Here is a 21,953-nt window from a genome sequence, read left to right on the forward strand (position 1 = left end):
TTTAGCATTAGCAGCCCTACCGCTTTTACTACGAGCAATTATTTTGAAGGGAAAAAGTAATTTAAAAAAAAATTAAATATAAAAAAAAGATATATATGGATATATACTGTATATATATACATAAGTGGCGGGCCGGGCATTTTATACCTGGGCCTTCACTAGTAAAAATGAAGCTCAACACCTACAAATACACTATGAGTGCAGATACATGAATACCCGCATGACGGGATGCGGCGGCATTAACGAACAATGCATTTAGTCAAAATCAATTCAGCTAAAACACGCATTCCGCCACACACTCGAGAGCACGAGCCATTCAAATATTATTCATATCAGAGGGAACAATATTACCCATATCATGAAAACGACACGATAGACAAATTAACAGAGTAATAACTCTGCTATCATTCCCTCCAGGAAATACACGACTCCATAGTTCTTGTTACTGACGGATTTATTCATCTGTCAACACCGAGAGGGAAAATGAGTCAACTTGAAAACACATGAATCTTCAAAGTAGATCACTTAAAAACTTTAACACTTTAACTTTAACACTTTGGGCGGAGTATATAGACCGCTGCCGCTTCGCGTCTTCGCTCCTTGTTACCGCTAAATGCGTCCCCAGCGCAACATAGGACGTAACAATAGTTCCTATCACATATAAAACCAAACGAAAATCCATATTCATAAAAACAAGTTGTGCAAATAATAATATATAATATAAACAAGCATATTAAATAATGCCATAAATAATATTTATGGCAGTTAAAGCGAGAGTTAACTTACCAGAGCTGCTGTTCACTAGCCTGTAACTATTTTATGAAATGTTCATTTTTTTCAAACAAAGACAAATGACTAGAGAAAATGATGGAAGAGGTGATTTATTCAGTGTTTCATTTAAAAAATAAAGACTGGACAAAAAAATCCACAAATATATACATTAAAAAAATGACCATTAGCGTTCGTGAAGTGAGCATTTAAAGCACTTCTCATCATCTTTTTTTAAACTGCGTCCTGTCTGCAGATGTATCTCAGAGAACTGCATTTGAAAATATACTGAGCAACATGAAAAGAGAGTTGAAATGTTACTACATTGGGGATCAATTTACATTCCAAACCATCATATTCAATATGAAATTGAACAATGCAAATGCTATCACTTTTATCTGGAGCATGTTGCCCTCAGTGGACATTTCACATTTAAAACTGGTGTCAGGGGTCGCTGGCTATAGGACCAATACTGTATCGTAAACTACAAGGATTTTGTGATTAATAAAAATATATAATAAAAAACACTTAATATTGTAAATAGTAAGAAGACCGTGAGGCTACATCCACACTACTACGTTTCCACTTTAAAATGCATATATTTTGCTATGTTTGCGCCTAGCATCCACACTACTCCGGGGTTTGAAAAAGCTACAGACGCCGTGTTCATTTGAAAACGTACGCTACTTGATTGGGTCTTAGCAGTTCCAACGTGTCCTTCCCTTAATTCGTCACGCCACCAGAAGAAGACAACATGGATAATGAATTACAGGCTTTGTCTCTATACAAGCAGCTGTTGTGCAGTTCAATTCTGCATTTTATAATAATACTACCTACACGTGGAGGAAGCAAGCTATTATTGGAGCAATTTGAGAGCCAAGTGTCCAGCGGCCCTATCAGCCCTACTGAGCGGACGCTTGAAGTCACGGTTTGCGGCTTTGAGGAGGGCGATGAACACAAAAAGGAGGACTTTCCTTTTCTTATCAATGCTTATTTTGTTTCACAAATAAATGCTCTCCAGTATGACAGGGACTTCCAGTCAGCAGGCAGAGCTACGAGTGAGTGAGAGACGTGTGTTGACCAAATGTATTGACCCATAATCTAGTAAACTTTGATTTGTAAGTGTTCATTTTGAAGCAAATTTGATGTGTGTGTGTGTGTGTGTGTGTGTGTGTGTGTGTGTGTGTGTGTGTGTGTGTGTGTGTGTGTGTGTGTGTGTGTGTGTGTGTGTGTGTGTGTGTGTGTGAGAGAGAGAGAGAGGGTCTGCAGCATTGTAATTAAGTTTGAAAAGTAAACTTTGTTTGAGTATATAGAGGAAGATTATAGAGGAAGACACACCATTTATTAATACAATATATTTTCTGTAACTAAGCAACTCTTTTTGTAATTCTATTTTGCATTTTTTGTAGTCTGGGGAAGTCATGTGACCAAGTGTAGTCATGTGACCAACATTTGGAACATTGCAGTCATTGACATTCTAGTGCCTTTGTGATGTCACGGAATGGTTGTCAGAAGCAACCGCCTTTGATGACGTTTGTATAGGTAGCTGAAATCCTCTGGGTAACTACAGTTATCATTCGACATCCATCAGAGCGACTTCTTTTGCGAACAGAGCGACCTCTTTTGCAAACAGAGCGACAACTTCTCAAACCACAACAGAACAAGTACAAAAGCATAAGTACTTCAACAACAATACAGCATTACCCTTGTCTAAAAATGCAGGACCTGAGAACAGCTGAAATGGACACTGAAAAAACAATCAGCGAGCAGGCGGCAGAGATTGCTGCCATGAAGGAGACGATGGCCGCAAAAGAGCTTGGTTGGGAGCAGGAGAGACAGAAAATTATGAAGGCTCTCAAGTCAGAGAGAGAGGGCAGGAAAGTAGCACGGGCAGACAAGGTCATCATAGCTAAGGAAAAGGACGAAATCATCCGTTCTCTTCGTGAAAGTCTGTTCAAAAAGGAGAGTGAGAGTGCCCAGTTCAACCGGGTTATTGACGCCATGAAAGAGGAGAACGAGACGTTCCGAAAGAACTGTATAAAAGCACATCATGTCAAATTTGGTTTGGCCAAAATGGATGTGATGGACTTGGATGCAAAGTTGCTTGCGCTTACAACTCAGCAAGATAACTTTGAGAAGAAGGTGAGGCAGACCGTCTTGAACTTGGAAAGCCAAGCCACGCAGAAAGACATCGAGCTCCTCCGGAGCGAGTCGGAGTGGAAAATGAAACTCAGGGCTCTAGAACATCAGATGAGATGCGAGCTTGCCGCAAAAGAAGAGAGTTTACAGAGAGAGAAGGAGCTGCAGAGACGCAGCAGAGAGATGGAGGAGGAGTGGCGCAACCAAAAGGAAGAAGAAATCAAGCTCCTGACAAAACAAAACGCTGACCTCCAGGTAGAAAACCTCAGCCTTCAAAAGCTCGCCCAACAAACAGACAGGGAGAAGGCACAGTTTCAGAAGGAGGAGAAGAAGGCCAGGAAGGAGGCAGAAAAGATCCTGAAGAAGGACCAGAAGGAGGCGGAAAAGATCCTGAAGAAGGACCAGAAGGAGGCGGAAAAGATCCTGAAGAAGGACCGGAAGGAGGAGGAGGAGAGGGAGAAGAAAGAGAAGAAAGAGAACGAGAAAAGAGAAAAGGAAGAATTGAAAAGACAGAAGAAGGACAGGAAAGAATATGAGAAAAGACTAAAGGAACTGAAAAGACAAATGAAAGACAAGGAGTTGATGGAGGAAGTAGAAGAAGTGAGAATAGAAAAAGTGAGAAGCGACTTCATTTCTATTCTCCCCACTCAATACTACCCTGTCCCCACTTCTACCAACTCATTTCTACCCTAACCCCACTTCTACAATAACCCTACATCTACCCTATCCCCATCTACCCTAACCCCATCTACCCTATCCCCACTTCTACCCTATCCCCATCTACCCTATCCCCACTTCTACCCTAACCCCATCTACCCTAACCCCATCTACCCTAACCCCATCTACCCTATCCCCACTTCTACCCTATCCATCACCACTCAGACTCAGACACAGACTCAGACACAGACTCACACACACAGACTCAGACTCACACACACACACACACACACACACACTCAGACTTAGACTCACACACACACACACACACACACACCTACACACACACACACACACACACACACACACACACACACACACACTCAGACTTAGACTCACACACACACACACACACACACCTACACACACACACACACACACACACACACACACACACACACACACACACACACACACACCTACACACACACACACACACACACACACACACACACACACACTCAGACTTAGACTCACACACACACACACACACACCTACACACACACACACACACACACACACACACACACACACACACACCCTCTTCCGTGAATCGCCACCTTAACGTGGTGGAGGAGTTTGAGTGGCTCAGTGATCCTGGGGGAGCTATGTTGTCCGGGGACCCTGGTAGGGTCTCCCAAGGCAAACAGGTCTCAGGGGAGAGCCCAGACTAAGAGCGGTTCAAAAATGATGGCATAATAATAATAGCAGCCCACAGATTTCAGCCACCTCGCCCGGACCAGGGAAACCGGGGCACCCTCCCGGAGCCAGACCCAGGAGGGGAGCTCGTCAGCGAGTGTCTGGTGGCCGGGCCTTCGCCCATAGAAACATCATGGAGCAGCCACCCTGAGGACCCACCAGCCGCAGGGACAAGCATCGCGGTCGGATGCAATGCAGACCGGGTGGCGTGCCGGGCCGGGGGCCTGGGCGAGTTTAAACACTATTTCACTGAATAAACACTAAAAAGTCCTCAAGGGCACAAATTTATCAAGGCTGTGAAATACTCTTCTCATTTTAGCAGTTAAAACATTTATAAGTGAATGCATCTTATCAATGGATTTGGATTTTTATCAACAATAATAATCACAGGTGATTAGTGACATCACTTGTCTCTAATAGCTAAAGGTGGGGTGTTTAATTCTCTGAGATTGTTTAATTTAAAGAGCTTTTAGATGCTTCTCAAAGAGGAAAATATGCAATATTTCATTAAAAAATAGATACAAGTCTAACAAAAATAAACATAGTTTGGTCTAACAGACATGTTTATTTCTACTGCTTTGAACATCAACATTTTTTATCAAGAATATAACTTACATGTGGACGACAGTCCCATGTGTGTAAAGAAATATCAGGGTTGGAAAGTAACTAAGTATGTGTACTCCACTACATTTAACTAACAGCTTTAAGTTACTTTTCAGTTTTACATAAAACCTATGAGTTGCTAAAATGATGTATTGTTAAGGGTTTAACTACCAAAATAGTATACAAAGTGGTTAAGCTCCACCTGATCTACAACAATAAGAGTATCACACTAATATCAGGCAGCAGAATGGCATGTTAATGGTACCATGAGTACTTTTTCTTTTAATAGCCTAATTTAAGTCATTTTTTGTCGACGACAACCGACAAATGTAGCCTACAATTTTTGGTCTATTATGTGTAAGAGAGGATATGTAGAATACAGAATAAAAAGGAAGGTTTTGGGACTGTCTGTCACCATCGGCTTAGAAACACATTTTTTCAGATCCCCGATGACTCGGTCGGTGTGATGTGATGTCCATGGCTGAAGCTTCTCAGCAGCCATAGTGCAAGTCAATATATGATATGCTAGAGAGATAATAACATAACATGTAATCAAATGCTCAAGGTTTTGATGAAGGGCAATTATTTTAATTACCATTTCATCCGTTGATCATTTTCTCTTGATTAATCAATTAATGGTTTAGTCTGTAAAATTGCTTGATTTGATTGACCAACAGTCCAAAACACAAAGACATGTCATTTGCTAAGCTGCAAACCCTCACAATCTGAACAGAGCTGGAACCAACACGTGGTTGGCATTTTTTGTTTGATGAACAACTTGCTACCATTTTTTTTATAGATTGGCAGGGTAGAATCTGAGACGCACCACAGAAATGTTTGAGGAAAAATCTTCATGAATTGCGGAGATTGTTGTTCTTAATTTAGTGCTTTATGTCTCAGCTGTAATCACTGAGGGAATTAATCATATTATTAGATGAGTCATCCATGTGCATTTTATCCTTCAGTGCTTTAAATAATACTAAAACTAAACGGTTTCTTTTGATGGAGACTCCGGCTTAGGTGTGACAGGTAGTCAAAGATGGCGACAGAGTCTGTAAAGCGTTTAAGTTCTATTTGCACACCTTCCAGTGAAGGTGAGAGGTTTGGTTTTGTTCTTCTTTTTTTACCTGTGTGTGTGTGCATAAATGCGGCGGTATGCCCTGTGTGTCAAGACTAAGCTGACATGAAGAATAAGCTGAGACAACTATTGAGTTCTCTCCCTCCTGTGGTCTCCTCCTGTTCTGCTTCTCCTCGCCCCCCACCTTTCCATAGACTGTTATCCAATTAGGTGATTCTCATTGCTTTAATCAATGGGGACACCAAGGGGCACACATTGACATGCATACACACACACACACACACACACACACACCCTGTTCCCTCAGTAATGTCTAGACCGGTTACTATGGAGGGATGGGGGGGGGCACAGGGTGTAGGGAGTGAAATGTGAATATAAGTGACAGGAGCAGATCCACAATTAAGTACCACGCAGGAGGAAGAAAGAGGGGAGTGTGATTTAATCCAAGCCCCTTCTCACACTCCTGAGACAGTTCTGTACACACACACGGCCCTCAGGGCAGATAACTCATTTTGATAATGCATTTAAAAAGAGATTTCTTTTTAAAATGTAGTTGGACAACTTTATTGTAAAATGGCCTGTATTGTTAGAGATATATGGTTATTGTGATGTGCCATATTTGTATTGCTCACTTCAGTGCAGCAGAGAAGCAGGCCAGACAAAGATGATGGGACTCTCACACCGGCCTTCCTCTTTGAAACACTGTCCTCTGAATTGAAACCTAGAAATGAACAACTGATCATTATGTATCAATGTCTGCCTCTGTGCCACATGACCCTTTGAATCACCTCTTGGAGTGAGCTGGACAATGAACGTTGCTTTTGTACAAGGAGCGCACAAATACTGAGGGTGAATGTGTTAAAGTAGCAGCGACTGTGTTTTCTTTCTGCTTATAAGGGCACCAAGCAAAGCATCTGATACCATAATAAACGAGAGAGACAAAGACAATTGATTTGCCAGCCGGGTTACCAGTTAGTGAGAGAAATACACAGATAGACAGGCAGATAGGGAGACAGGCAAGCCATTTATCAGCCAGCTAACTACACAACCAGACGGGGCAAACAGAAAGACTGGCAGGCAGAGTGGCAGGGAAATGAGTCAGGCAGTCTGTTCAGTACCAGGTGGACAGGAAGACAGGGAAGTATTCATTGTACCTCCCACAAATTCAGACAGACCAGTCAACAGACTGAGGGGCTTGGAGGCCTGCAGGAGTTTAATCAGTCAGGGATGAGAGAAGCGAAAATGAGAAGCGAGGCCGGTTTGTCAATACAAACTAGCTGGTTGAAGTCCCAATCAATAAAAAGGAACACTTGGCAACTCATCTGTCCCCAATAAATCCCGCACTGCCAACAGATAGTGTATGCTCTTGAGAAACGAACATCAGATAATCCTCATGAGCTTTCTATGGCAGCCAACAGTACCCGACAGTGGTGTGCCTGGCAGCTCCAAGTTGTAACTGTGTCTGTATTTATGAATATGACGTATGAGATGGCAGAAAAGATAATTTGCACAATTAGCAGAAAATAATTCCCTGAACTGAAAAATGTGAAAACAAGAAGTCACAGAATGATCCTGTCGGCAAGAAGAACGAAAAGCTAGAAATGCGAGGACAGGAAACGATTCAGGAACATGCTGTTGGCTCACACCGCTCTGTCAAGGAGCAAGCGTTCAAATGCTGCATCCTGCTGTGTTGTCACATCACTCTTTACTCCCGGTATTTCACATAATGCTGGAATCCTATGAACGGCACCTGAAACGCAAGCTGCTCACTGACCTCAACATAAAGAAGGAAGACACAAACACAGACATGTATCCTTCAGAGTCCAGGTAATTGAACTAGAATCAGTATGGGACTTCAAAGAGATGTAGCCTGACTACCGAACAGCATTGCAGGGCCCTAATATCAAAGCAACAGCCTTAGCAAGGCTCTTAGAGGTACACAAGCACACATACACTTAAATATTGGCCACCATTGTTTGTTACAGGAGAGCAGCCTGAGACCTGGAAAGCAAATAACCTCTGTTCTCAGCCAAGGCTTGTATGTAATGTTTATTTGCGTGTGTGTTCGTGTGTGCATGCTTATTTCAGTGTGTACATGGATGTTGATAATGGAGTTGATCTGAAATCAATGAGATAATTCTGCTAAGAGGTGAGATCGATATATGATTAGTTTCACCCGATTCTTGCATTAAGTGTGATGCGGTTTGGAAAGATAACCGTTTTGGTCACATTTCCAACATTAGACATTTCCTTGCCTGTTCATCTTAATGATCAACTTCAGATATCCTGCAGCGAAAGAAGCACTGCTCATCCTGCGGTGACGCAGATATCATGCAGGTTGCAAATGTGTGCCTTGGAAGTCGGCTTCATCAAGATATCTTGGAACCTCAATCAAATCAAAGGCTAGCCGCTTACGAGAGTGTACGTAGAGTACTTTGCTTGGCTGGTTGATTAAACAAATCATGTTTCACTGTTGTACTCAGGAAATGCTAGAGATTATATACATTAAATATACTTTCGATTTTGCTGTTGTTTCCCTCTAAAGTGGCAACAGTTTGAAGGAAGCAAAAGATGAACAATGCACAGCTGTATCACACCAATAAGTAAGCGCTGTAATTGCCTCAGCCCATTGCGTCTGTATTTTGGTTAATTCCCTTTTTTGCTGAATTAATTAGCTCAATGATTCCAAAAGGCAGACAGCCAGTCAGGCTCACACACAAACCCGTATATTTGGGCGATGATCAGTGTATCATCCTATATTCTTTGTGCCAGCATTTTAGCCGCTCCATGAGAAACGTGCGCTCATTGCAATATGTTTATCTGATCATAGACACTGGTCCATGTGGGCAGCAGTTGTAACTCAGACAGCCTGATTGTTGGACCAGTGAGCTCATTCCTACTTTGAATACTTTTTCTTGCATTAATTGCATTAATTGGTTAATTTCAAGGTACTTTGTGAATATCAATGTTCAGAACGGATTTATTCCTACACCGGAGAGAAGTACGAGTCAACACTGACCGTTCTGAAGAAAACCATTAATATTTCTCACCAAGCATCTAGAAGCACATATGTTTTTGAAGTTTTACCTGCTTCAAGGCTTTTGGAGAACTGTCAAACACAAAAACAAATGCTCTAATTAGCCACTGACACACGGTAGTTGGAAGAACTGACACATCCTCCATGTTTTCAGATGAGTCATTAGCCATGCAGGCAATGCCAATGCGAGGGTTGTTCCCATTTATTGCAGCATTTTGCAATTTTTAGTGTTTCAGATTTAAAATAGTTAGAAATAAAGGCGGCATTGAAAGTTGCTCAGTTGACAGATGTATTTGTCGTGTGCTGTGTTTGACTATGTGGGAATACGTGAGTACTCACACTGTTCAAGACTGATCAATTGGCTTCTTATCATCTTTGAATTCAAAACACTTCACAATGACTCATACAGCCTTCAAGTGTTTGTTTTTTTATTGACCCAATAATAAATGATGCACCATTCAATTTGAAATATGTTCAACTTCCAAACATATTTCCATGATAAACAACAAATATTATTAGTCTGGAGAAGTGGGTGCAAATGTTCCGTGTAAAGAAAACGCAGCAACTTCTCTCCTTCAGATGAAGCATTTGTTTGAAACAGGCATGCGTTTCTAAACATGAGGGGGTTGGCAATTTTAGATGTTCTGGTAGGTATATTTTATAAGCGTGGTTTATAATATCTGTAATCCAGAATAGAAACAATTACTTCACAGTGGCATCAATTTAAAGGTAACAAGTTGTCGCACCTACACTTGGTTCTCATCGACTAAATTGAGCACATTGTGAGTCAAGAGCCTGCTAATTATCATCTTAGCTTCCAAACACTACATTAAATACGTGTCAATTAGAATAGGCCCATTACGGCACAATGTCAGGTATTATTTATGCTAACTTACATTGTCGCAGACGCACACTGTTGTAACAAAGGCTCTTGGTAACAGAGATTGAAGAACGGTCCAGCCGAGGGAGGGGAATTCACTATTCACACGATGAAGTCTGTAACTGAACGTGTTGTGTATATGCGCACAGAGCATCTGAGGCAGAATAGGAGTGGCCTGCTGTGACGCTTGTTATCGTCCAGCAGGGGACTTTGTATAGTGGAACTGGTGCTTTATGTGTTGATGTTTTCACACACTGTAATGCCGTGTTGCCACCCAGTACCACCCAAACTCATCCTCTTTCTTTCCGTGAAGTTTTTTTTTATCATAATTCCTGTAATGTCACGTTTAGCATGCACACAGATAAAAGTGCTGGTAGCAAGTTAGCCTGCTGTTAGCTGTTCCATAGTTGTGTAGAGAGCATTACAAACTAACATGTTCTCATGACATGGAAAGTTGACGGTAATACATACAATACTTTTACACCTCCTTGTGTCATGAGTCATATGATATGTGACAGTAGTAGAACCACATCATGCTGTAACATCTTGTATTACAGTAGCTGATGTAAACACAGGGGGATGCTGGGTATTTACTGTAAATCTGGTGACAATTCACACATGTTTCTGTTAAATGTCAAACTAAAAAGTAGCACTAGGCTGCAGTGCTCATTCATCAAAATGTGTGCAACCAAAACCGCTTCTCACGTGAACTGTCAAATGTTGCACTCCTACGACATTATCTTTATCTGGATTAGTCAGGGAACGATATCAAATTAAAAATGTTATTCGAACACTTAGAGCATTACTAAAAGGTTATTGACATCATGACGTTTTGTTCCGCAGCATTCTTTCATAAAATAATTGCTCAACTGAGATTCAAGCCTTTTGCTTTTTTAAATCAGCAGCTAATCTTTGACAGGCATACATATGCATACACAAATCTATATTCACACGGATGGAAATGAGTAGACAAGTCTATCCGCTATTTGACGACCACAAATCAGGATTCCACAGTCGATTCCTCGTCCAAACTACATTTGCATGAAATAAAATGGCTGTCAACATCGACACACAGCGAAACAAAAAGGGACGAGGAAATAAATAAAATGTTGCCCCATCATCAGCGCACTGCGTGATACAGGTCAACTCAGAGGGCATGCAAGCCATGCATGAAAACCTAGCGAGCATTAAAGACAGAGACTGACTTTGTGCCAACTCTTTGATGCTGTGTTTTTACATGAATGAATTTCCTGTGCCTCACTGGCCCCAATTTATTGTAGAGGTCAACAAAAAGAAAATAGAGACAGGGCTGCGAGAGAGCCTTATGCAATTTGACTTTGAAGCGGCTGCATCTGCTGGGCCCCGTTGCTCCCTGGCACGAAGGTTAAACAATAAGTAGTGGTATCATCCTACCTTCTTGCACAGCCTGGAAGGGGTTGTTCCCGTCAACGAACTCCACTGAGAAGGTGATCTTCTCGGTCTCCAAGATCTCGTTGTTCAAATTGAGATCTGCCACGGCGAGACGAAACGCCTCATCATCTTTCCGGGCTGACTCGTCAAAGATGGCGCCTATGCACAAGGAAAGAAGCAGAAAGGAATAGAGGAAGTTATTACTCCGTATTTACAGGACTTCTGGAATGGACAAAAATGTGACAGTGACATACATATGGTGATAAAGAGGGTAGAGCCATAAGAATACAGCCCACACGTTCTTCAGAAAACCCAGGGCCAGGCTCAATTTCCAACTCCGTCCCGCGTGGTTTAGCTTCACAACATCCTGAATCTAACTAAGCCTTACAGAGCTCCTCGACATCTTCTAATTGTATCACCAAGACATTGCTAAACAGCCAACAAAGTGTAAAGAAGTGTGGTTAACTGGGGCCAGTGCCATGACACCAAAGTTTACAATATGAACATTGACTGAACATTAAATATTGATCTAATTACAACATACTCCAGCTGATAACGAGATCATAAATAAGGGACTTATGACCACCTGAACACAAACACCTAGTAACGGGAGATGGTCACATTCTGGACCTAATAAACAACAACTGTCAAAAACCGCCTTTTAAAAAACGGACCTACTTTCAATAGGCTATGCGATTCTGGGGGATTCAGAGGCGACACCAGTTGTGTTCTCCAAATTTCGCATTTTCTGCCACATTTGGAGGAACTCCTGTTACGTTGTGCTCAGTCTCGTACTGTTAGTAGCTACCGTGTGTAGTTGAGACCCAGCTTCAGAAAGACGGGGCGTGAGGAAGAAATGTGTCGACACCACGGTTCATGCTGGGGTCAAATGCTGCCAGGGGGAGAACTGACTCAGCCAAAATGGTTGGTGCACAAAAGGGACAAAAAAAAGACTGGAGAGTCCCAGTATCTGTAGAAGCGGATTAAGTTGCCACTAGTCAATACTAAATTAGTCATCAAAATAAAGGTCAACCTGCAGTGTTGCTCAGACTAACGAATGAAGCAACATGGGGCGATGGCTGGCTGGGAGTGACTTTGGTTATTGCTTTGGTCTGTTCCACACAATTAACCGTGTGATATCTATTTCTCTTTTTCATCTCTTTTAGCCTCTCATTTCAACCCCGTTTATCCCATGAACTCATTGGGCCACTACTTGCGGGTGCTAGTGCAGTGAAGCTCTGCTAAACAGTTTTTCGCTTACCAGAAAATAAGCCTCATACTGTATAGTGTGTGTGTGTGTGTGTGTGTGTGTGTGTGTGTGTGTGTGTGTGTGTGTGTGTGTGTGTGTGTGTGTGTATGAGAGACAGAGGGCGAGAGAGAAACACACACAGGTTGCAAATTCCATTAGCAAAGAGGCCGGCTACATTGGCTTGAGGGCTGTTTTGTACCACTTTTAGGAGACTGTTGCTGTTATTTTGGTCTCGTACAGTTCAATGAGTAAAGTATGATGCCGAACAGCAAAGGCTATGGTCTGAATCCTCACTGAAGAAAATATGCTGCCTCTGTGAAGATTTGTCTTCTCATTCCAGGGATGTGTCGGAGAAACCCAATTGTATGCTTAATTAGCTAAAAAAATGGTGTAGTGTATGACCTTTTGTGGGTGACCATAATGTAATTAAAAAGACTAAAGCAATAGCGTGAGGGGAGCATTGATCTTACAAACCTGAATCTTACTTCCTCGCCCCCTATTTCAAATAACCTGTGGATCAGATTTAGCTTCTGAAGGACATTTCGCTTCACTTCACACATTCATCACATGCAAAAGCAACTGCTGTTTGAAGGCCGCTACCTGCCTCTCGATCGAAAGGCCTCATTAAGTATGTATCCTGCAATAATTTGATCCATCAGCATTTAACAACTGTAAATACCCTCCCACTGATTGAGGCTCGCTTGCTTCAATAAGCATGCAGTATAGATGAGGTGAGACAAAGCGATAAAGAGTGAAACACAAAGATGCATTCATTATTCCATTAGAGATAAATTATGAACGGGGTTCCAATCAGCTTGAAGATGACACTGCTGGGGAAGGACTTTTACACTGTTGCGTCCGTCTAGAGGACAAATGCATTGAGAGAGGACAGGACTGTCTACAGCGTTAAACTAAGTGTGCACCAACACTTGAGATCAGTGTATTTTGCACTTCACAGTATCCACAGGATGACATTAAAATTGAAGAAAAAAAAAAAGAGTTGCAGAGAAAAGACCCAATATAATGGCTCCCTTAATCTGGGCCTCCACAATGGAGTTGCCATAGTAACCTCGCTCATGCTTCCAGACAGGAGTTAAAAGCTGCCCTATGCTGTACACCACTCTCTTTGTAAAAGCGTTTTCCTTTTCTCTCTTCCTCTTTGAAACATCCCACCAGCAATGTGTTGCTCGGGTCCAGCGGCACAACAGTCACAACAGGGCATCAAACCGGGCCGTGGTTTACCAGCGACCTGCTCGCTGCCACTCTGTAATCCAGGCACAGAGACAATTTGATGACGAAACGGATTCAAGCGCATCATTAAATGTGTTTCGCCTCAAAGTGTCAATTAGACAGGAATCTAAACAACTTTTATTTTTTTATGAAGATAGGTAAGCACTGTGTAAAGTCAAGCCTGATGTTGCCTTACATATAAAAGAATGATGCTAGTGCCTTCAACACAGGGAGCCTTACAGCTCATTGATTAAACACTGCTGTTGGATCGATACTCTGTAACGGCTGATAGTCAAAGTCCAGGCATCGGACTGAGAGAGTGGCATCGGTGCATCCTTATTCTCAATGTGCTGATGTTTGCTGACTCTCATATAAAGGAAAAATAACGTATTTGATATATACATATATATATATACATATATATATATCAAAATGAGTGAGGAAAAGAAGAGAGACGAGGAGGAGGGTGGGCGAATGTCTTTTGTTCTCTGCCTTATTATTTTTAAACATCACTGCATGTTGATTTACAAATGCCGACACACACACACACACACAAAGACACGCACGTAAAACACACACATCACACAGAATCCTGGCTCTTCCTCCTTTCCAGTAATGCGATTGTGAGCGCAAAGGCAAACGTCACCACATAAATCAACCAGGAAATAAAAGCATTGAATATTGCTTTACACAGACGCCCCAAGGGCGGGCACACACACACACACACACACACATGCACAAACTCAACCCGCCACACACACACACACAGATTGTGTGGACAGCAGCACTAAATCACCAACCGATTTCCAAACCAACCCCTCCATGAAAACAGCCCCATCAACAACAGCGGTAAATTTGAATGGATGTAGCATCCACAAGTAGACAATCCCAATTGTTTGGTTGAGAGGTATTAATCAAATGTCTTCCAATGGTCAAGTCAAGTGTTTTGGTATTAGTTTACATTGATAAATAGGCAATAGATTGCTTGTTTGTCTACTTACTGCACTGCCAAATAACTGGATGAGGGATGCTGGAGGTAAAGGAGAAATGAGGAGGTGAGTGTGCCGTCACTGGAAAGCACGGAAAAAAAGATAAACCTGCCAAGAGAATGCTCTTCTACAATATCTCACCGTACTCTTAGCCATATCAGCTTTGAATATCAATAACATTCATTCATTCATTAGCTGCCAACTTACACCTTTGAACTCTTAAGCACCGATGAAGAAATTAAGCAGAATAACTTGTTTTCTCCTTGTGATTTCAAAGTTGCTAAATACATAAAATCAAACTTTATTTGTATGGCATAGTTAATAACAACGGCAGTTGACCAAAATGCTGAAACGCATAACATTACCTTGCATTAGCCTCTTTTGATATTTAATTAAAACATCATATCATATCCATTTTTAAGTAAATCCATCCAATATTTCTTGAGATGTTTCCCACAAAAAAACAACACACAGATGTGACCAATATGGTGGAGCTGCAGGAAAAGTCAGAAGATGACCAAAGTGATTCAGACAGGGGATCACCAAAGATCTATTCCAAAGTCTGCACCAACTGATAAACTAGCATTGCCATCCACAGAGCCATGTCAGCAGCTTTTGAATTTGAAGACATTGAATTGTTTTCGTAATGCATGGATACATTTCCAAAACAGAAACAATTCATATAGCTCAGCCTTCCAAGTAATACGGAATCAGATAATGGCATTCAGGCAGACAAAGGCACATTGTCGAAAGTACAAAACACAGCTTAATTTCCTTATTAAATGAACAAATTAGGATGGCACATCATCCAATGCAGAGTTATTATGTTCCCACACTCTATAAAGACTCGTAATTAAGCCAGCTCCCTCTCAAGATAATCATTCAGCATGAGTGACGAAATGATTGTTAAGAATGATTTCATACCAAAGCAGCAGGACAACACGTGCAGAGGAGGTCAAGAAAAATGATAGATGTTACACACAATTAGTTTCTAATCATACATTCCGACTGACAGCTTTGATGTTTTTATCTGTTTGCCTTTTTTCTTTTTGGAGGCGAACCATGAATAATCTCCGCCAAATCCCTCTCTATCTGACAGTGTGTGCACACCTGCCTCCTGGCCTTTGCGCTCCACATAAACCAGCCTCTCTCTCTCTCACAGAGACGACTCTGAAGATGTCTGAAACACTACGGGGGTCTCTCAAACGCACGCACACACACGCACACACACACACACCTGTTGTTGAGGTTGCAGCTGTTGACAGTAATGTGACAGGAACACTGACAGACTGACTGTGATAATGACTATGGAGGAACACACACACACACACACACAGACACACACACACACACAGGTGATGGATTGCTGATTTGTGACAAGGCTGGACCGAAGAATCACCGTCTCAATGTGATGATAAAAGCAAGGTGGCGGTGGCGCTGAGTGATGATGGTGATGAACGGGGGAGGTTATCGTCCTGCATGTCCACGAATGCACACACACACACACACACACACACACACACACACAGATGCAAGAACACACAAACAGGCTGTTATTTACAGCAGTGATGTGAGACCTGAAAGGGGGGAGCGTTTCTACACTTAAGGGGATGGCAGAGAAATAATGTGCATGTTTTTGTGTGTGTGTGTGTGTGTGTGTGTGTGTGTGTGTGTGTATGTGTGTGTGTGTGTGTGTGTGTGTGTGTGTGTGTGTGTGTGTGTGTGTGTGTGTGTGTGTGTGTGTGTGTGTGTGTGTGTGTGTGAGAGGGGGAGGACAAAGAATTAATGGTCACAGGAGGTCAGAGCAAGTGTGTGGCGTGTCAGAGGGACAGATATGAAAACAGCTCTAATATTTATCATATAGGCTCATCCAAGACACACTTGCACACATTGTTCATGCAGGTTTTCCTGGTATAGGGGGGGGGAAGCAATTCATTTTGTGTGTTTGTGAATAAATACAGCAGTTCAGCAGAAGGCTGTTGTGTATTTGCTGTAGTGGGAATGTTGACGCAACAGTAGATATAACCAAGGTACTGAGTCAACCCTGACAATCTCTGTTCATATACAGCACCTTAGCGGGATGTAGATATGAACGCATAGACTATGTATTTTGTATCTGTTCAAGTATACACATTCGGTATATTTGGGATATTGTGCTTATGGTCTGTTGGATGTGGGGCTTAAAGTTACAATCCACAGGAAACCAGTTCTCCTTGTCACCTTGTACTTATACTGTAGGTTTTTGTGATTGAGAGCATACTTTGAGATATACCAGCAAACTGTATGTTTGAATGTGTTGTGATGCTTTAAGATTTCGGTTTAACGTCCTCTGTATATTGGAGAAATCTCCCAGGTAACCTGATTTACACATGACATTTTTTCTCTCGTTCTCCCACATTTTTCAACCCCCCCCCCCATCTTTCTCCCTCCTCCCTCTCCTCCCTTCTTTCATTATAGGCGTGTAAATGAATTTGTTCCATCGTTAAGAAGGCGAGCAGCCAGGATAATTTGTAGTCATAGTTCAGCGGCGCTGCAGTCCTTTGCCACGTTGTCGCACAAAGCTGTACCAAGGTCGCAGCTATCTCTGCCATGTCCCTGTCCCTGCCTCGCCTTATGTAGACACAATACAGCATACAGTATACAGAATACAGCCCGACTGTTTCTCCTCCTTTGTAGAGACCTACTGCTTCCTCCCACACAAGTGAACATACTTTGAGTAGGTGGAGGATTTGTTTTGTGTCTCTATTCATTAGCCGGCAAGCTGAACACAATTTGGAAATAGCCAATTCATCCAAGGCACATTAAGATTCAGTCCCTGAGTGCGCATCCAGCAAAGTAAAGAGCGGACAATTGACAACGCCGTTTTTCTTCTAGTGTTTCTCTCCATGTCAGCTCTTGGGTCGGTTTTGGCCAGGTCCGGCTGGTTTGTAAACCACGGCTGACTCAGCTCCAGTCCGGCCAGGATGGGATCTTGAAACCGTAAAAGTGGTGGCAGTGAGCCAGGTGTTCTAGCCAAGGTATAAGTAAATGATCATTAGGATGATAGCAATGCACAATCTAAATGACCCGTGTGATATATTCGGTGTACCTGTGTATACCCTTTACAGGCACAATGATTGCTGCAGTTGGCGTGTTCTTCTAAATCCGTTTATCACCACATTGCATAAAAACAGCTCTGATTGTTTAAGCAATCCCTTTGTCTTTGTCAGCCTTTGGCCTGCATTCTCATTCCCTCTACATTTCAACCAGTCTCTCACTTTTCACCTTTCTTTTTGATTTCCTCCTCCATCCCACTCTTCTCGTCTTCCCTTTGATATAACTGTTGTACCCTCACCTCATTCCCTTTGCTCTGCTTTATAGTTCTGTTAAACCTCTTTTTCTACCCACGCTATCTCTCTCTATTCTCCTTTTTTGCTCCTCACTTCTCTCCTCCCCTCCCCTCTTTTGTACATCCTTCCATCTCCCTAAGCCTCACTCTGCTCACTCTATGGGCTCTCTGGCCTCATCCTCTCCAACTCACTCCTTCCTTGTTCAATGTGACGCCCCGTGTGACATTTAATCCAAATAAACTAGCCTTGGCTTAGAAGGCCTTGATATCTCCGAGGAGCGCTGTGTGTGTATACACGAGTGTGTGCAGGGACAGGGAGAGAGACGTACCTCAGTAAGAATGAGCTGACATTTGCTTTAGGAACCATACAGCTATTTCAATTTCTGTAGCGTTAAATACAAATCATGCACATATTGCCGAGCAATTTTTTTTTTTTACTATTTGTCAGAGAAATGCATTTTCTCTAGCTGTCTAGCAACAATAGTTTTCAGATAAATCAGAACGCTTTGGAAATTGACATGCAGGAATATGTAATCCATCACAACAATCATGTTTGTTTTCATCTTTACTTTCTTTTGCAAAAAATACTTGGCAATGCAGTTAAAAGCTAAAAAAAAAAGAAAGGTTATGTTGAAGGCAGTTTGGTGCTGGTATACATTTAAGAGGTGGTATGGAGTTCCAACATCTGAAGGTCAGGTGTTTAACGGCATTGTATTTATGCCATATTGTCAGAAAATAAAACCCCAAGGTGCGTAAAACAGGCAAATACTGATCTGATTTGTGCTTGAACACACTGATGCAAACTTGTGCCGTCAGCTGCAATAAAATAATAAACAATAAATAACCAAGGAAATGTAGATTATACTGTGGCTGATCACTGCTTTGTTTGCTTTGGGTCGGGGAGTCAAACCGAAATGTTATACTTGGGCTAAAAGTGGGCAGCTATGTAAAGGGAGCTTCAACATGCAAAGGGCACCAGTTCTGTATTTGCCTCCTACAGCATCGTGTAAGGCAAAATGTAAAGCACAGAGGGTAGAAAAGAAAAATGCAAATTACGACTGAGATAGTAACTGAGAGACGAAGTGAGAGAAAAGAAAAAGATAGAAGAAACAACAGAAGGATGGAAAGGGCAGAAAGAAAGAGGATGAAGACACAACAAAAAAAAATACTAAAAGTGTGAACATGCTTACCCATAAGGGAGCTGAACCCTCAAATCTGCTTTTAAAGCAAGAATCCAGTCTTTTTAAGCACATTGAGTCTTTAAGCCTACTCTCCTGATTAATGCCGAACATTTGGGAGGATTCTGCCTGAAGCGCCGGAGAGAGGCTTCAGATTTGTACACATCATAAATGTCATATTATGTTGCATGGAGGAATGGATTTCCTCGCTCTCTCGCCCTCCTTCCCCCGAAAACTGCACGTCTTCGGCATCTTCAGAGGCTTGTATTCCTTCAGTTGCCCTCCTCAAGCCCGCGCTATCAAATCCCATCCTCTTTCCTACGTTTAGAACTCCAAAAACTTCTCAACTCTCCTCCCCGTTGTCTCCTCCATCACACTGCTCTTCTTCTTACTTTTCTCTAATTCCATCTCCTCCTCTTCTCATCTTTATCCTTCCATCACAGACTTGTCCTCAAAAACCCTTTTTTCCAACCCTCACCTGCTATCCCGTGGCACTCTTCTCCTCTCATCCCGTATCTTTACCGTCCTCCTTTCGCTGCCACCCACCAACCTCTTCTGTTGCTTCCTTCATCTTATCTCATCCCTTTCGTCTCCTCGCCCGCTGGCTCACGTCCACCCCGGTTTGCTCTTCCCTCCTATCCTCCTTGCCCTCTAAAAAAACCGTCACAGATTCTGGTGGGTGTGCTGTTCATCATTACTCAAGCAGTCCAGCAACTAAATTGTCATGTTTCCTGTCCTTGGTGATGCTACTGCGGCCTCACCCCTCTGCTGGAGCAGGGACATAAAAAAGAAAAGCGCATTTCCCACAGGTTTTAGTGTGCACACACCGATACACACAAGCAAACTTACAATTACAAGTGAAGAAACACAACCAGGATTGTGCGCTGGCTCACACATACTGTGCTCCAACACAGGGGCACAAGGGTGCCGTTTATATCCATCATAAATAATCCTCCCTGAACTTGGACGCCAGCAGAGATACAAAGCCTCTAAATAACCCCTAAACAGATGACCTATAATCAATACAGCAATACCAATGCATCATCAGTAATGCACCGAGTGAGTGTCTTATCCACCTCTTTCTCTTTCATTAACTCTGACTAATTTGTTTTTTGTCTTTTTAATAATCAATCCATCCGCCCACACACGGTAAAGCAGAGATAGTACTACTCTCCCTTCTCCTCTCTTATCTTTCTCTCCATTTCGCTCTCTCTCTCTCTCTCTCTCTCTCTCTCCTTCAGCCTCACGCACTCCCTCTCTCTCCAGCACTCACTACCCCTCTATCACACACTCTCACCCTCTGGATCCCTCTACCTAAAGGCCTCTCCTCAGTACACCCATACACACACACGCACACACACCACATTCATTACCAGCAGTGAGCAGTAAGTCAGTTAAAAAGTCATAAAGAGCATAATAAAGCTCCTCCATCTGCAAACCTATTAGCAATGGGCAATCCTACGGGTCAGACCAGCAAGCACAAACGCACCGTCACGTTCACACATGCAACCATGCACATACACACACTGTTCACACACTCGAACAAAAGAGGAGAGAGCAAAACACGACACAGACGGGCTTCTAATTAATGCTAGTGTTGCATTAGTAGATATTCATTAAATAGACAAGACAGCCGTCTCGATAAGTATATAATGGATGGACGGCAAAGAGGTGATGAGTGTTGTGTGAGCTTGCAGCATCAGGATTTAATTAATCATTTATCATAATCCAAACTTCCTTCCGATTTGAGCTGTGCAAATTCAAGATAGAAAGATAGAAATGTAGTGCAAATTACCTGCTTTGAGTCTTTCATTTGGATCACAGAAATGTTCTGCAGTATGAGAGAAATCTTGGGAATGACTTTATAATGGACTGATGCGGATATATGATGAATGATGATGGTGTGTAGCACAGAGGAGGAAGGGACTGCTCCCATTAAGACTCACTCAAAGGACTTGTAGACACACACCCGACACTTTCCAAAAACAATAAGCAGCTGATGTAGATGTGATGAACCTCGAAATGAATGTATGTTATAAAAAAACGATTCCACGCTCTTTCAGAGGATACCCTGAGTTGAGGTATCGGATTGTGTATTGGGAGAGAAAAAGATTGGATTGATTCCTTTTCAATTTTACAATGAGAAGTGACATTTGCAGGTGGCCTTTCTTTGAACAAAGTCAGAAAAAAGAGAAGAACAAAGGTGAAGTAGAAGCATTAAACAGAAAATGTGTGCCAAGGATTGATTTGTGTGGAATACATATAGAAGGGCCGATGAAAAAGTGCAGTTTTCCATCACAACGTTTTCTTCGGAGAGTGAGATTTAATCCATTTCAGAGCTGAGTCCATAAACCCAGGCAATCAAGCAATAGCTTTTGTTTAACCGTGTCAGAGATTGTGTGTTTATACATCGAGGACTGGGATGGAACAACCATGGTGCTAAATAAACAAAAAAATAACCTGTCTACCTTTGAGGCAATAATCTACCGCTAAATTAGGTAAATAACGGTGTTCTGAATGTTTTGCAGACCCCTTCTGCTAAAGTATGTGAAAGATTAATGACACCACGCCAGGGGGGAGGGGCAGATTATCATGTATGCATGCAGACAGGATTGCAAGCAGAGGCACTCACATCAGCCAGGACCAG

At 42.2% G+C, this 21,953-nt stretch overlaps 1 protein-coding gene across 1 annotated transcript in view; it reads right to left on the reverse strand.

The window, feature by feature from the left end:
• The window catches only part of grid2 (glutamate receptor, ionotropic, delta 2), a gene marked incomplete at both ends in the record, with an annotated part of 431,005 nt that overhangs the window by 344,485 nt on the left and 64,567 nt on the right, over window positions 1-21,953 (reverse strand). Inside the window, one exon of the mRNA XM_079161163.1 lies at window positions 11,336-11,491. Within this exon, the coding sequence (XP_079017289.1) occupies window positions 11,336-11,491 (156 nt within the window). The remainder of the gene's footprint in view (window positions 1-11,335; window positions 11,492-21,953) is intronic.

The sequence above is a fragment of the Pholis gunnellus genome (assembly GCF_910591455.1).
Source record: "Pholis gunnellus genome assembly, chromosome: 6".
NCBI classification, from domain to species: Eukaryota; Metazoa; Chordata; class Actinopteri; order Perciformes; family Pholidae; genus Pholis; species Pholis gunnellus.